Source organism: Acyrthosiphon pisum, chromosome A1 (genome assembly GCF_005508785.2).
Source record: "Acyrthosiphon pisum isolate AL4f chromosome A1, pea_aphid_22Mar2018_4r6ur, whole genome shotgun sequence".
Lineage (NCBI taxonomy): Eukaryota > Metazoa > Arthropoda > Insecta > Hemiptera > Aphididae > Acyrthosiphon > Acyrthosiphon pisum.
The window spans coordinates 103,011,462-103,027,407 of record NC_042494.1 but is presented as its reverse complement, the minus strand read 5'-3'; the positions used below and the strand labels follow the sequence as shown (position 1 = coordinate 103,027,407).

At 27.1% G+C, this 15,946-nt stretch overlaps 1 protein-coding gene across 3 annotated transcripts in view; it reads left to right on the top strand.

Moving 5' to 3' along the window:
* LOC100161233 (gonadotropin-releasing hormone receptor) overlaps nt 1-15,946 on the top strand; it is a 105,545-nt gene that overhangs the window by 55,373 nt on the left and 34,226 nt on the right. For 2 of the 3 annotated variants that reach the window (XM_003245893.4, XM_008186876.3), the window contains exon 7: nt 7,319-7,463. In XM_003245893.4, coding sequence (XP_003245941.1) covers nt 7,319-7,463 — 145 coding nt within the window. Of the gene's footprint in view, nt 1-7,318; nt 7,464-9,045; nt 9,389-15,946 lie in introns of those variants that run through there. The other variant, XM_029487925.1, reaches the window with a different exon arrangement.

Genomic DNA, 15,946 nt, shown 5'->3' with positions numbered 1-15,946 from the left:
AAACGTCAATAAATAACTTTTGAGGAATGCATAATATGTAATTATCGTCAATAAATTAATAATCTGTAATTAAAATTAAAAATAAAACCTTACAAGCGGCCCGAGATCTTAACAACTTTAGTTAGTTAAGACTTTTTGAGAGGCTGTTGGATCCATTACAAATTGTTATAATATAAAATAGTATAGTATAGACTACAGGTTTATATCAGTAGTATAGATCTAATATACTCTTACTATAGTACTATACTATAAATAGGTCTTCAATAAATGTATTCAAAGTTAATTATTTAGCTTTCAGTCATCAATATAGGGACAGGAATGAGGAAACCATAATAAATGGTATAACATATACATTTGAAATATCTTAACACTAGACTTGTCTAAATAAAAATGTTTTAGACAAAGTTTTATTTGTTTTTACAGCAGTTTAAAATTACCAAATGGCAAATAGCGACATTACTTTAAAGTTCAAATGTTGACAAAAATTGGATATTTAAACGAAAAATAACGATGTTCTCTGATCATTTATTTTTTTTTTTTGTGATTAAAATATTAAATGGAGGGACTTAAATCGTTTTACGTATATTACGTATATTATTATTTTTAATGCACACGAGATTTTCAAAATATTTAGACTAATTTTAAGATATTTATACGAAATTTATAGGTTTACATGTAATATAAAAAATAAATACTATATGTATAATATATACATAAATATAAATAAAATTATGTAATAACTATCATTAATATTAAGTAACGAGTAAAATAATTCTTACAAAGGTGCTATTTTATCATTCTTAAAATATATAGCATCAAATAAATATCTTAAAGATTTATTAAAATAATCAATATTAATTTATGGGTACAAAGTTTACTGCAGATATTCATACATTTAATGGTGAATTAAGCATATTATACTTAGTTTCAGTATGTTATACATAAAATATATTAGCAATTCTAGAATCCATTGGATTCATTACAAAATGCATGACATTCTATGTTTATTTTAGGATAATCTATATCATTATATTCAATATTTTATGCAACGTTTTTAATTTAAGTTGCAGAAATCGTGCTGTTGTAGTAGTTAAAATAACTATTACTTTATATAAAGATTAAAGGGATAATGATGAGTTCTATAAACATAACATTGAAAGCATAAAAATCTAATAGAACTATTTTTAATTATATATGTACTTTTATATCTTTTTTTACTATAAAACGTAACAGGGAAAATTCTTTTCTTTGGTATTTGATGATTTAATTAATATTGCTTTATTGTTTCATTTATATAGGTAGGTACTCTAAAAAGTCCAATAGTTATTACGTATACGACTGATTAACTTGATTATAAATTATAATATTATTATTATTTTTTATTTGTATGCTATGAAAGTTTGAAACTTTTCAATATTTGTTTTTATTTTTCCACACTCGCTTTGTTAACAAACAATATCGTTCCATTAAGGATGGCAGCTGTTTCCTGTTGGACATTCGAAATAATACTCGGTTTTCATTCTTAACGAGAGATAATAATAGTAACCTTTAGATTCAATATCGTCGTCCTCCGTCATATAAGTGTGCAATTTCTGAAAGGAGTAGGTGACAAGTTCCGATGTGGCTATTTTGCAGTTGTCTAATGTTGTTGTTTTCGAGGATTTTTTATGACTACATGAAAATAGGTACCTCTAAAATAACATTAATAAATATAGTTTACACTTTTGACAAGAATCGCGTGTTCAATAAATTGCTACCCCGTGGAGAGTGGCGATGTTGATAAGTAGGATGATGCCCAGTGGGGACACCTTTTCTTGACTCAATCCTCTAATCAATTTATTTTTGTTTTTATTTTTATTGACATGGCCTTGTTAACAAAGTATTTTTTACGGTTTCAATGTTCACCTCGTTTATAATATAAAAATCGACTTTAAAAACAAACGTATCTAGTTCAAGAGTCGACTTTAATGTCTATGATTTATACAATTGTACTCTAATTTTAATCGATGAAATAATGTGGCTTATTACATATTTATTTAACGTAAAATCAATTAATGTAAATACGGTTCCTACTTTTTGATAAAATTCAAACAATAGCAATTAAAATTATGTCAATACCGCGAATATAAACTACCTAATAATTGTTTATTTTGGTAATTATTGATGTTAAGCTAATATAAAACAATGCAGCCTGGTCTTCAAATAACTAGAATTTTTAAAGGCTAAGAAACTTTGCTCATTACATTTTTAAAATCATACTTTCTGTCATAAAAGTTTTCGTTTTGCTAAAATATTTTATATACACTGCATATCAACTAGGTATTTAATTACTACCAGCTATTTATAATTTATTATAATTAAACATTACATATTTAAATGAAATAAATTACTAAAAACTTGACCAATTATAAAATAATAAAAAAAAAAATCGAAGAGCATTATAATTTATTTAATATTACACCAGTCTCTTCATAAAAATGAGAATATTATTTAGTTAATTATTGCAAAAAAATATTATTTACACATTTAACTAACGAAAACAATGATCTCACGTGATATTCATTAAATATTTAAATATAATGATACCTATAGGTATAAATGTATAATAGAAATAGATGAATTCTAATCTCCAGGGCTGCGAAATGAGAATTTAATTGCATATCGATGAATTTGATTCTGAATTTAATGTAAATAAGATAGATACTAATTTGATTCAAGGCATAACTTTTTTAAATTCGTGATTTTATTTTTTCATATAAGTGTTTTTTCTTATGATTTCATTGCATATATCTAGTGCACCAGGTGCCAATCGTATCTCGTAAATTGATTAAGTTACAGCAATGTGTATTAAATTTGAATTCAATGATAAATCATTCCATACGAAAAACGATTCTGAGTAAAGACGGTCTGTCAGCCAATATTAATAAGTATAGGTACTTTATGTTATAACTTATAGACATTTATATTACTAGTATAGTAATTTATTTTAACATTAGTAATTCATTTGGTAGGTTGAATTAATTTTTATCAAAAACATTGCATTTCTTAAACTATTACAATAGAACATATTATAGGTTTCTACACATAGGTTTAGAACACCTTATGTCCCCGTTGTGTTCGTTTCTCCGTTAGTTACGATTGTTGATATTAAGATATATTTTATTTATTGCCATTAGTTACTATACACACAGAATACAGATACATTGACATCTTATTGTATATTAAATTATAATATATATTGCGTTGTATTAAATACGTTTAGCTAACCTAACTTCAAACTTGTTTATCATATTATTATACATAATATTTTATTATTTTTGTTGTCAATACCGCCGACTTACTATAGACCAGTGTGAATAGGTTCGAGGTGTAAATAGGCAATAGTATAATATTAGTCTAATTTTTTTGAAAATATTCTTGTGTACCCGTATAAAATAAAATTAAGTAAGTAAAAATATACGTAAAAGTATCAAATCCCCACGAAAAATATTTTTGAATAACTACAAAATAATTAAAATCGTTATTCTTGGTTTAAATATAAAATTCAGTCCAAATTTGAAATGATAACTTACATTACTCTGACTTACTCAATGACGAGGTACACTCAACACCTGTGTACAGCAGAGTGATTACATACTTTCCAGCCTTTTTTGTTTGTAGGTACCTACATTAAATCATTAAGAAGGTCTTTAAAGCCTTATTTGAAATTTTAACTAAACCTTGTTACTTTATGAAAAAAAGTATTTTAATTTTCACTAGGTGGTTTCTTTACTTTATGATTAGAAAAATTAGAAAAAAAAATGTAAAAACGTTAATTTATGGATAATTTTAATAAGATTAGAAAATTTGACCAATTTATTGTTTTATTTATAAATGTTGATGAATGTGAAAAATTTAAATTTTGTCAACCATTTTTTAAGTTGTACCCATAGAGTTTTGAATAGTTTATTTAAGTTTATTGTTTTTTAGAACTGAATATTTGATAAAAGCTTATCATGCACTCTGATATAAATGTTTGATAAGTGAAACTCGGAATATAACCAATATATTCATGAAATCTACGAGTTTTTTTTAGAATAATTCAATATTTTTAAACATTAAATAATATGATATATCTTGGATATTTAATTTTAATATGAACATGATAATAATAATCATCTTGTATTCCTGTCAGTACTTCAATAGTCAATATGCTCTACAGAAAATAAATCTTAGCCATACCTAATTGTGTTTTCCTAATTTAAACCTATAACACAGCTTCGCTGAGTCTTGTGATCCAAGACTTGTATCTGACATCCTCAAATAATTATTACAAAAATCCTATCCAACGTTTAACTATTTTTATCTGATTTTGTATTGATTTTTAACATAAAATTATTGAACTATCTTTATGTAGTATAAATAAAATTAATTGTGGATACATTATTCATATTTAAAAAAATTCGTTTTTGAATGCAGGTATAATATTATATTACCTATATTTTTTTTTTAAACACTTATGTATTAATATAAATATAAATTTAACCTTTTATTGATTTATAATGAAGATTTAATTCAAACGTGAATATAAGAAAAATAATATACATACATTTTAATTTATTTGCATTATTGTATTATTATTATTATTTATTAGTATTCTCTATTGACAAAGATATCTCCATTTACAAAATAATTTATGTACAAATACATTGTGTAGGAGTATACAAATTTACATTCAATAAAAAAACAAAACTATAGCTAGTATCAATTACATCAAAACTAAATTATTCTTAAACATACAAATATAAACATATCATAATATAACTTTATAACCGTAATTTACAATCAACTAAAATTTTTACTTCAGTAGTATTTTTTATGGTCATCAGAATAATTGCTGGATATGAGCGTAAATAATTCTTAGAAATATTATAAATTAAAAAACTGTTTTGATTTCTTGTAGATTTATTATTTATTCGAAAATGTCATTCTTCCAACAAATAAAGACACTCTATGGAATTGTTTAATAATGTTAGTGGGGACGGAGTGGCCGAGCGGACTAAGGCGTCGGACAGTCACTGTGTCTGGAGAGAGAGGCCGTAATTCCCCACCCAGGCATGGCAGATACCTACGGGTGCCCACTAAAAATTCTGTCAAACTAACAAATACACGTGTTTAAACCTACAGCACCCTCCCCCACAATTAAAAACCACCCAATGGCCTAAGTTGCCACGGGTTAATTAAAAGAAAGCGGGTAAGTGGATGTCACACTCTGCTGTATAGTAGGTTACAAATGAGTCAATGTATAATGGGTTGTATTAAACTTGAATTCAATGATATAATATCTTTGTATAAGAAAAACGATTCTGAGTGGAGACGGTTTGTCAGCTGGATTTTGTATATACTATATTATTGTTATTATTTATTATAGCTTGTAAGAAGAATTATTGTAAAATTATTATTTTTTATTCATTGTCATGGTAATAAACAAAGCGTTAGAAATTAGGAAACCATTTTTAGCGGTTTTTTGTAATTTGTTGGCAGTTTTTCCTGTGGCATTAATAACTATTGAGAAAATCAAAAAATGGTTTTTCTAAAGTGCCATCTTGATCCAATTTTCTATAAGATAAGGTACTATATATGGTTAAATTGAAGCACTCATTCTGGTAACAATATTGTATACAGGATAAAAAAAATAAATAAAAAAATAAACACCATTGTAAAACCACTAGCTTCCTCGCTCCGCCAAAATCTAAAAAAAAATAAATAATGTTTGTAAAAATGTGTAGTGGGGGTACACTCTACTTTCTTTATTAATTATAAATTACAACACAATAATATACCATTAAATTCAGTATGTCGTGAGCGTTCAACTTTGAATTCGAAGGATAGAAAACGGGGAAATCAATTTTGGACTGCTTCAAGATTTTGAATTGTACAAATTTTATCTGAGTACCAAATAACAAAGGCATATTCTAATTGAGATCTGACAAAATATTCAAAATATAAATTTCGTAAAACATCGTATTTGTTAAAATGTAAGCATGTAAGTGTAATAAAACCTAGATTTAATAAGGCTTTGTTATTTTTTCAATATGACTGTTGAAACATAGTTTAGAGTCAAAAGTAACCTAAGTCCATAAACGATTTAACAGATTCTATAGATACATTTTTTAGCTTATAATCATAAACAACACTGATTTTACTTATATTAAATTTTAATATTTTACATTGATTGATATTAAGATATTACCCATTTAAATTACATCAATAATTATTAAATTACCAACAATTATTTAATTTTTTTATATTATTATATCTTCTTGTAAGTTACTACAATCGTATTGAATCTTTTTTTAAAATAATTAACAATAGGATATTAGAGTGTTTTTTAACCGATTGAAAATCGTTTATAAATAATAAAAACAATGTTATTGATAGGTGATACCCTGAGGCCTGAAAGAAACCTGAAACAACATGGATATAGATTCCGAAAAATAATGTTTTAATTTCACGATCTGAATTCTATATCTGGATATTATACTTTGAATATAAAACTCTTGATTAACCTTTATTTAAATTTTCCTTCTGATGTTTATATAACATACATGCATCTACCGTTATCTTTAGACTCATATCCCAAACAAACTTACATACTTACAACTCTTCAAGACATTTTTATTACGCCACTGCTCGTATTATACATTAAAGATTCATAGTCAATCCACTAACGAAAATCGTATAGATATCATTATAATAATGTAAATATAATGAAGATTCAATAAAATATAAAAATGAAAAATACCACAGTTTTATACATTTTATTTTATTTATAGCTTATATTTATAAATAAAATAAATTATTATATTTTCGGTCTGTAATATGTGACAATCTGAGTTTGATCTGTATTATATGAATATTTGATTTCACCTTAATCTACCGAGTTCATAAAGTGTTTTGAAAATTATAGGATATGTTTATTAGGATGTTTTTATTAGCGGTTTTTTTGAAAAAAAAACATATTTTAAACTATATAGGAAATCGTATTACAATACTCTGTTCAGGTTAAGAAACGTAGTTGGCAGCGACCAGTTTTCGTCGGGCCACCGCAACACCGCCGTTTATCACTACCACCCAGTCAATAATCTGTATATCTGCCGTGTACCTAATATTGCCACGTCCCTGCGCACAATTCGGCCGCCGATTACGTTTCTTAATTCAAACAGTGTATAATATTATTAATGAGTACTTTTTTTTTACGATTGCCCACAACGATAAATTATCATTATTAATTTGTATGTTATTAAAATTTTTTCGTACGGTGGTTTTTGTTGCACAGGTACTGGACGGACCACAAGTCGGCGCAGATGGTCGATCAGAAGGTACAACACGCACTCTTCATGTTCGCTTGCACCAATTCGTGTATGAACCCGATCGTATACGGAGCGTTTAATATACGCACCAGGAGGACGCTGGTGACCCAGGTGAGACCCAGTGCCAGTTTGGCGTCCACCGCATGCACCACTGAAATACGGCTGCCTGCGCTTTCCATATCGGTTCGCCGGGTCGAATGACAATAATAATAATAATAAGTAATAACTAATAATAACATTCCCCCAGCCGTCCATTCGATCGTCGGTCATCGTTCACATAATATTACAGTATGATGCATAAAAACGCTAATACAAATATATTACACACACCCTGCAGCTATCCGTGTTTTCACGTCCTTACTTGTAAGAGTTTTCGCATGCGTTGTTGTTAGAAATCAAAATAAATATTGCATTTTCTTTTTATACCGTTTGCGCATTCGGCGTGTCATAATATTATTATAAAAGTAAATGTCTAAAAACCAATAATCTCAAATAGCACGTATAGTTAAGTCATAGGAAGTTCCATAAATACACACAGTACAATAGGATTGAACTTATGTATTTTTTATAAGATTTGTGGTAAATAATAGTAATATACTTCTTCCTCCTCCAATGCAATATATTTTATTATTGACACAACATTTTACGTTTCCTACCCGAACTCGTATCAATAATGTACCTACCACAACTTAATACCTATAATGATACATTTGATTAAACTTAATGATGAGGAATAATTTCTTAAAAAAATATACATTTGTATAATATAATTATTATTGGACTTTTTAAACTGTTTGCTTTAACTTTCTTTGGGTAGAAGAATATGATATAGTGCAGTACCAAATCTCTCTCTTTGCTATCACTTCACTTCATATCTTTATAGCTCTACGGTATAAACATTCTCGTAATATTTATTAATAATAATTGGCAGTAGTACATGTTTTTTATTTATTGTGTCAATATAAATTTATTTATAAATTATAAGTCAACATATTATATAAGTACGTATTTGTTCAATATTTTTTAATTTAACGGAAATTACATTTATTTTATTTACTATTTATTTTCTTTTAAATGAAATCAAAGACATTGATAATGATATTTTAAATCTAAAAATATGCTTAGGTGTATCATGGTTAATAAATTAAGATTTTTTATGTAAAATTAAATACAATTATTATAAGCTTTTTTTTTCTTAACAGCTATATTAAGACGTTTACTTAAGAACTAAAATATAATATATATACCTAATAATTAATATTTAAATATGTTACTTTTATTTCTTTTAACTAATTAAACATGGTACCTATTCAAGCTATGATTTCCTTATTGAAAGTAATATTTAACTAATCAATTGCATTGACAAAAATAACTTTACCTTCTTTAACGATTTAGCCTATAATAATTAACATAGTATGCCTTGTTTCGTTCTGTTAACCAATAAATCAATTTAAAAATACTATACATACTTGAACTGACGATTGATTAACATTTAAATTACGCTTATATAATGCCTTTTCTCATATTTATTCATAAATTACAAATATCCACATATTTATCTATTTACTAACTTATTTATTTAACTATTACTTTTAAAAATTATTCTTTGAACATTGAGAAAGAAATCGTTGGTTCAAGTTTTTTTAAACCATATACTATAATAATATTTTACTGTTATTATATATTATACTAGGCCACGATTTCTAAAACTTCTACTGAAACCAGAGTGTTGGACTTTTGAAGCCCGCCAGATGGACGGTGATGATATATATTTATATATACGTTTAAACGTTTTACGTTCAATTTTTAATTTTAACTATATTTTAATAAAATATCTAGTTGTAAAACTATTTTGGTCATAATTATTATTAGGTGATATTAATTAATTTAAACGAAAAACATGTAATACCAATAATATGCTCTAAAATTGCTGATATTAATTTTGTTATATCCCACGCGTGCAGTAAATACATACGTACAAATAAGTGAACTTTCACATGTACGAGCTTATATAATATATAATATCAAATTCGATATTTGTGAACTTCTTCAGTAGTAGTTACCTATAATCATATAAAATATTATAATAATATATTATATCATAGTTAATAGTTATATTATGTACAGTTATTTACATTTTAAAACCGATACTAGTCGTTTAGATAAATATTAAATGTGTATAATGAGTTTGATATATTCCACACATCTAAAATGTATCTACCACAGTTGAAAATATAGTTAAAAAAATATTAAATAGGTAATTCTTTAAAATTTTTATTTCGTCCATTCACACTAATATATACAAAGTGAGGATGTCCTAATTATATAATGTAACCACTTTTTAATACCTACTAATCGTAATAATTATGATTTATTACTGAATAAAATAAATTATAATCAGGACTAATGACCGAACGCCTAAGGGCACATTGAAATTTAACGGTCATGCTTCAAAGAAATGGCTTTAGAATAAATAAATAGCGATAAAATGAAATTTTGATGTTCAGAACACGCAGGTGGAATTGCTTTAGAGATAATCAAACAATTGGAAAATACAATAACATCACGTTTTTATTGAAAGCACATTACTTATATAGATTTATTTCATAACATTTTTTTCAGCTTATTTTGAAGTACATTCAGATATATATATAAAAGCCTTATACCAAAAATGATATATTTTTAGTTGTAGTACCTAGTCTTGTATTAGATGTGTAATAATAATATGTATTTTTTTAAATCTGTCAGCACAATGGTGTTTGACGATATCCTAATTATTCAATGTTTCTACATTAAGTAGATAGTGTAATATTATATTTTATCTCAAATTTGTTCATCTCGTTTCCCCTGAAGTCCCGTGGGCAGTCATCCCAATAACATGTGAATGATTCTTATTAGAGTATTTTTATTGCTATGTTGACCAATGATGATGACAAGTAGGACAGAAATAAATTCTGTTTTAGTTTAGTGCTTGCTTTGAAAATCAAATGTAATTTATTTAATTTGATTGCATTGGCTTGATAGATTAGTGCAGTTTTTTTTATTATTATTAAATTTCAAATATAGCAATGCATGTTTTTTAGCCTTAATTATTTAACAGATTATTTTAATAATGTAAGTTGATATTTCAAAGTACGGTATATGATTTTAATTAAAAATATTATTTATTTATTTTGTGTTTACTAATTCGATATAATGAACATAATATAATATATATATATTGAACATAATTTGTGTTTATATAAGAGTTAAGTTATAAGTTTTATAATTATTTGTGTTTCTATTGTTAATACACTATGCAGATAAAATTATCACAAATTATTAAAATATGATTAATATTTATTATACTTACAATTATTATACACATTATTAAACGGCTTATTTTAATTAAGTCAATATCATTTAAATATGAAATATTTATTATTTATCCTAAATGCTTAGAACCGAAAGAATACTAATCAGCGTTATTGTCTTGGTGTCTGAAAGTTTTAAGATTATTTAAAAGCCATAAAGTGGTTCTTAGAATAATTAAAGGTCCTTGATCTGTGATCAAAATTAATTTAATATTAACTTAAGCTTTAAACTTTAAAACAAAACTTTTTTAGTGATCTTAGTGGTGTAAATTTTTAAAATACAGGATTAAATAATAAACTGACCTATTATATTATTACCTGCTTAATATAATATATTATAGAAATTAAAAGAAAAATGTTAAACCAGTATAATATACCTATTGTATTAGCACCAAAAACAGTAGACTCAAACAAAAACATCAAGACATCAACAACTTCTGACTGCATTATATTATAATGTAAACAAATACAGATCATAACTCACAAAAAGCTTGTTTGCTCCATGTACCTACTAAAGTTTTATCGTTTTAACACTACCGAAAATATTTATATCTTAAATTTAAATTTTTGTTTGAAACAACAATAATGATTGAAGTTTGAAATGTACGTAGGTAGTACAATATACAAATTATATTTAATAAAGTTGTATATTCCATATTTCTTTGTAATATTACGTTATTGTTGATTTGTAATATACATGATCCATCAACACCTATCAGTATGAATTCAATTTAATTAAACCAAAAGTTTTCTTAAATTAGTTTTCTTTAAGTTTAAACAACTCAAAATCGATAACTATAAACTTAAATTAATAGTGAAAAAACTTTTTTTTGTTTTTTTTTTAATATCTTGATGATTTTCATTTCAGTGTATACTTCATGTTACACCGTGGAAATTGTGTCGTTGTATTAAATTAAATTGATAAACATCCGTTTTCTTAGATCATCAATTTAAATTTGTAATAACCTGAAAAACGGTTTATTTGACACTATAAGTAGGTATACGATATCCGAACATCAAAATTATAATAACAATGGAATATAATATACTATAACAATAATTTGTGTTTATTTCAAAAAATATAAGAGGTAGTTGATCTTTAGATGGCATGTTGTGATGAATGATGACAAAAGTTTGACTAGGTTGGTTTAAACCTACAAAACAAAAAAAATATAATAATAATAATATAAAATAATAATATATGTAAAGGGGAAAATGTTATGATTAAACTTACCCCCCCCCCCCCCCCACCACCATTTTAAAGGCGTGTGTTATAATAATGTTATAATTATATTATATATAAGCCAGGTCTTCTACAAATAGATTAAATAAATAAACTATGGATATTTAAAATTAAAAATCACTTAACACAATTATTTACCTATCAACATTTGATATTAGTATTAATTTGAAGGTGAAAAATGTTTCTGAGCTTTACTTCTTTTGATATCGGACAGTTGCCGTTTTATTATTTACTCAGTGTCGGCCTGGATATGGCCGCTAGTCATGGAACGCGGCCGGGGCCCCTCCGTTTTTTTTTGTTTTTTTTTTGGGGCACCATATTTCTGGGGTCCAGGGTAAAGAAAAATTGCAAGGTCTTAAAAATTGGATCAATAATCAGATGCTTACCTATTATATATAGTGTGAGAGTAGTGCATACTAGTGCAAGTGTCAAGTAACAATTATAATAGTAACATTGTAACAAGTAGAAGGAGGTTTTTTGGAATAATTGCGCTACTGTGGGTTAAGGTTAAGGTTTATCTCTCGCTTCAACGAGGGCCCCGCTTACCCGACCATGCAGGGGCCCTGTTGTTGAATTCAGCGATTATGTAAATACTGCTTATACAAATATGTATGATACTATGATGTACAACACTATACGTCTATATGTCTATATCTATTTATATATATAAATAATATAGGTATATATAATAATCATGAAGATAAGACATTTACTTTTGGAAGCTTACTTAAATAATATTACGCTTATGGTTTGCTCTTCAAAGTTTAAATTCTATAATAAAAATATAATTTTAGTTTTCGTAATTTTGTTTCTATGTAAACTGTAATATTATTGATAATTATTATTTATTGTTTTGTAGTTTTCATATGTTTCAATAGTTTCATAAATTATTATTAAACGAATTATTCCCTGTGTCAGGGTTCACGTTAATATTAGATATACATATATTGTAATTTAATTTTAAGTTTAATTATAAATTATAAATAACTAGCTGACCCCGTGCACTTCGTTGCTCGTTAAATGTACCAACTCTATATGACCCAAACTTTGTTTGATTCGTTATTTAATATTTGGTGGATGGCGTTCAAAACGTATCTTAACTTTTTCGTTGCCCGGAGTAAAAATTCTGATTCAAAGCAGTATATTATCAGGTAGGCAATCTATTTGCGGTAGATCGCGGACCCCGTGCTGCTGGTACGTAAGTGTATGATTTCAATCTAGAGTATCAATGTGCCTGATCTGCCCAAATAACCAATGGAAACCAATAATAAATAAATACTGATTTCTACTGTAGACTGTAACCAATGGCAACTATTTAAAAAATAAATAAAAATAAAATTTCCAATTTCCATCGTGAACCTCAAGATCCCTGTTTGAGCACCTCTTTAAAATGCAAATTTCGACAAATCCTTTTTAGCGGATGCCTACGCCATAATAGCTATCTGTATGCCAAATTTCAGCCAGATCCGTCCAATGGTTTGAGCTGTGCGTTGATAGCAGTCAATCAGCTTACTGTTTTATATATACAGATGTCTTCTCGCAGCCCATAAGCAATAGTTATTTATAAAAATATTGTCGACTGCATAATATTCAGCTATGATTTGTCAATACGACTGCAATGTTGTTGTCGCGTTTTGTTGTTATTGTTGTTGCCGCCATGGTGCCACAGCAAACTAATTACGTATAGTTCGCGATATCTTTGGTGTTATACTGTTGTATATTTAGTTATTTATTTATTTATCCTGGTGAATGTGCGCAATTAATTTATAATTATTAATCATTAAACGCATATTTATTAAATTATATAATAGTTTATTAATGATTATAATAAAGGTACATTTTATATTATAATCCATATTGCTAAAAATGACATAGCCACATAGATATACATTTTTTTGGGGCCTCTTAAAAAACTGATCCATGGGCCTTTGGTGTGCCAGGTCGACACTGTATTTATTATTTCAGTACAATAATGCACCGCCGCTGCGGCTTACATGAATCCGCGATCGTGTACGAGGTAATTGCAAGCAATCGCATCAGCGTTCGTAGAAAAGAAATAAATTGGACCAAAATTGTTATGTCAAGTGTAGGTCATAGATAAAAAAAAAAACGTTTATGGATGGGTCATCGGCCAATCTTATCACGAGAGAATTAACTGCGATTATTATGTTGGAGTACGATTTAATTTTATCTATTCGAATAAACAGTAATGCTATATAAATAATATAATATAACACTGTCGGCTCTATGTAGTTTCACGCGTAATAACCAAAATATCGAATTTTGAATAGCGATTTACCGAGCCAAATTTATTCTCAACGGCGGAGGTATAGGTATGACATTACAATAATTTTAAAACCATATTATAAAATATATTAGTATATAATAGAATATCTGAATAGGTACATAATATTATGAGCATACCCCGAAGAGAGCCATCTTCTGGCTACTCTGAGTACGCTACAGTATTCGTCATAATATATTGTAATATGTGATATGTATGGTATTGGTATACTGTACAATAACACGAGACCACAATCTTCTAGTGCAGTCGTATTGTGTTCCTTAAAAACGCCATAAAGGGCACCTGCGAAGGACTAATACTATATATTTATATACTTGTCCCTCCAATTACCGCATGGAATAGTCATACACTCATACATTAATATATTTATTTTTTAGTTTTTGTATCGCTACTGTAAGTTGCGGACTGAATATTTTTATCATTGATTGTAATATATTACTAGTTATTTACTAGGTAATGTCAAGCCCGGATTAAGACATTTTGAGCCCCAGCAGGGGCCAAAGTTTTAAATACGGCCCCTGTACGAAAAAAATATTATGTATATTATATTATTTAATATTAGGTGCCTGTTATAATATATATATAGGTGTTAGGTACATAGCAATAAATAATGAATAATGTATCACTTTATTTATAAATTATAATTTACAAGGTTTTTTCCTCGTTAAATAATCATCGATTTTTTAGGTGATTTATGCAGTGTTATAGCCTATAATGAAAAAAGTAATGGACAAATCTGAGGCCCCTAAACAAATTCTCACTATCTAGGCCCGGGGGCCATGGCCCCCTTAATCTGGGCTTGGGTATTGTTCGGGTTATCGCGAATTTGTCTGTATTCAACAGCATCATATTTTATCTTCTTATTTATAGCTTGTTGGATGTTATTTTTGAGTACTTACCTCTGTCGAACTCGATCATCGATTGCTAATATGTAATAAATAATAATATTCACCATTCCCCCTCCCCTCCCACCAATCAAATATTCCAACTACACCTCCCCTTAAATGTATCCAATATAACAAAACCGGGGATAATAATTAATATTGATGTCCAATTGCATAGTAAAAGTATAGTTTTATAATGGGTATAATAATACTATAGTATTGGTAGGTACTGTATACTTATACCTAGGGTTCAAAATGCCGGAAAAATTCGAGAAAATTTCGGAAAAAAACGGTTTTTTTTCCCAGAGCCTCAGAAAACGTGGAAAAATTGGAGAATATTGAAATAATACATTTCCGAAAAAAACCGAAGTTTTCGGAAAATTAAAAAAAAACCGAATTTTCGGAAAATTAAAAATTTTATTTAAAAATTAAAATAATCTACCTATGTAAAAAAAATCCATTTTAAAAAATAGATAAGGAAACCAGTCATTTTCATTTCACATTTGCCAATACGGTTATGTATTATTGTATTAAAATTTAAAAATGTTAATGCGAATATTTCAATATTTGTTCTAAAAATAACGTAGTTCCATATCAAATTGGTATTTATGTGGGAGAGTGTATTTCCCCGAAAATAAATCACCTGTATTTTTAAATGTTAAAAATTGTATACTTAATGTCTATTTATGTTTGTAATAACTAATAACTAATAAGGTATTATAGTAACTGGCTGATAGGTTTATAAATTATATTACAGTGACTGGTGAATGGTGAGTGATGACTAGTAACTATTTGATAGTTTGTATATT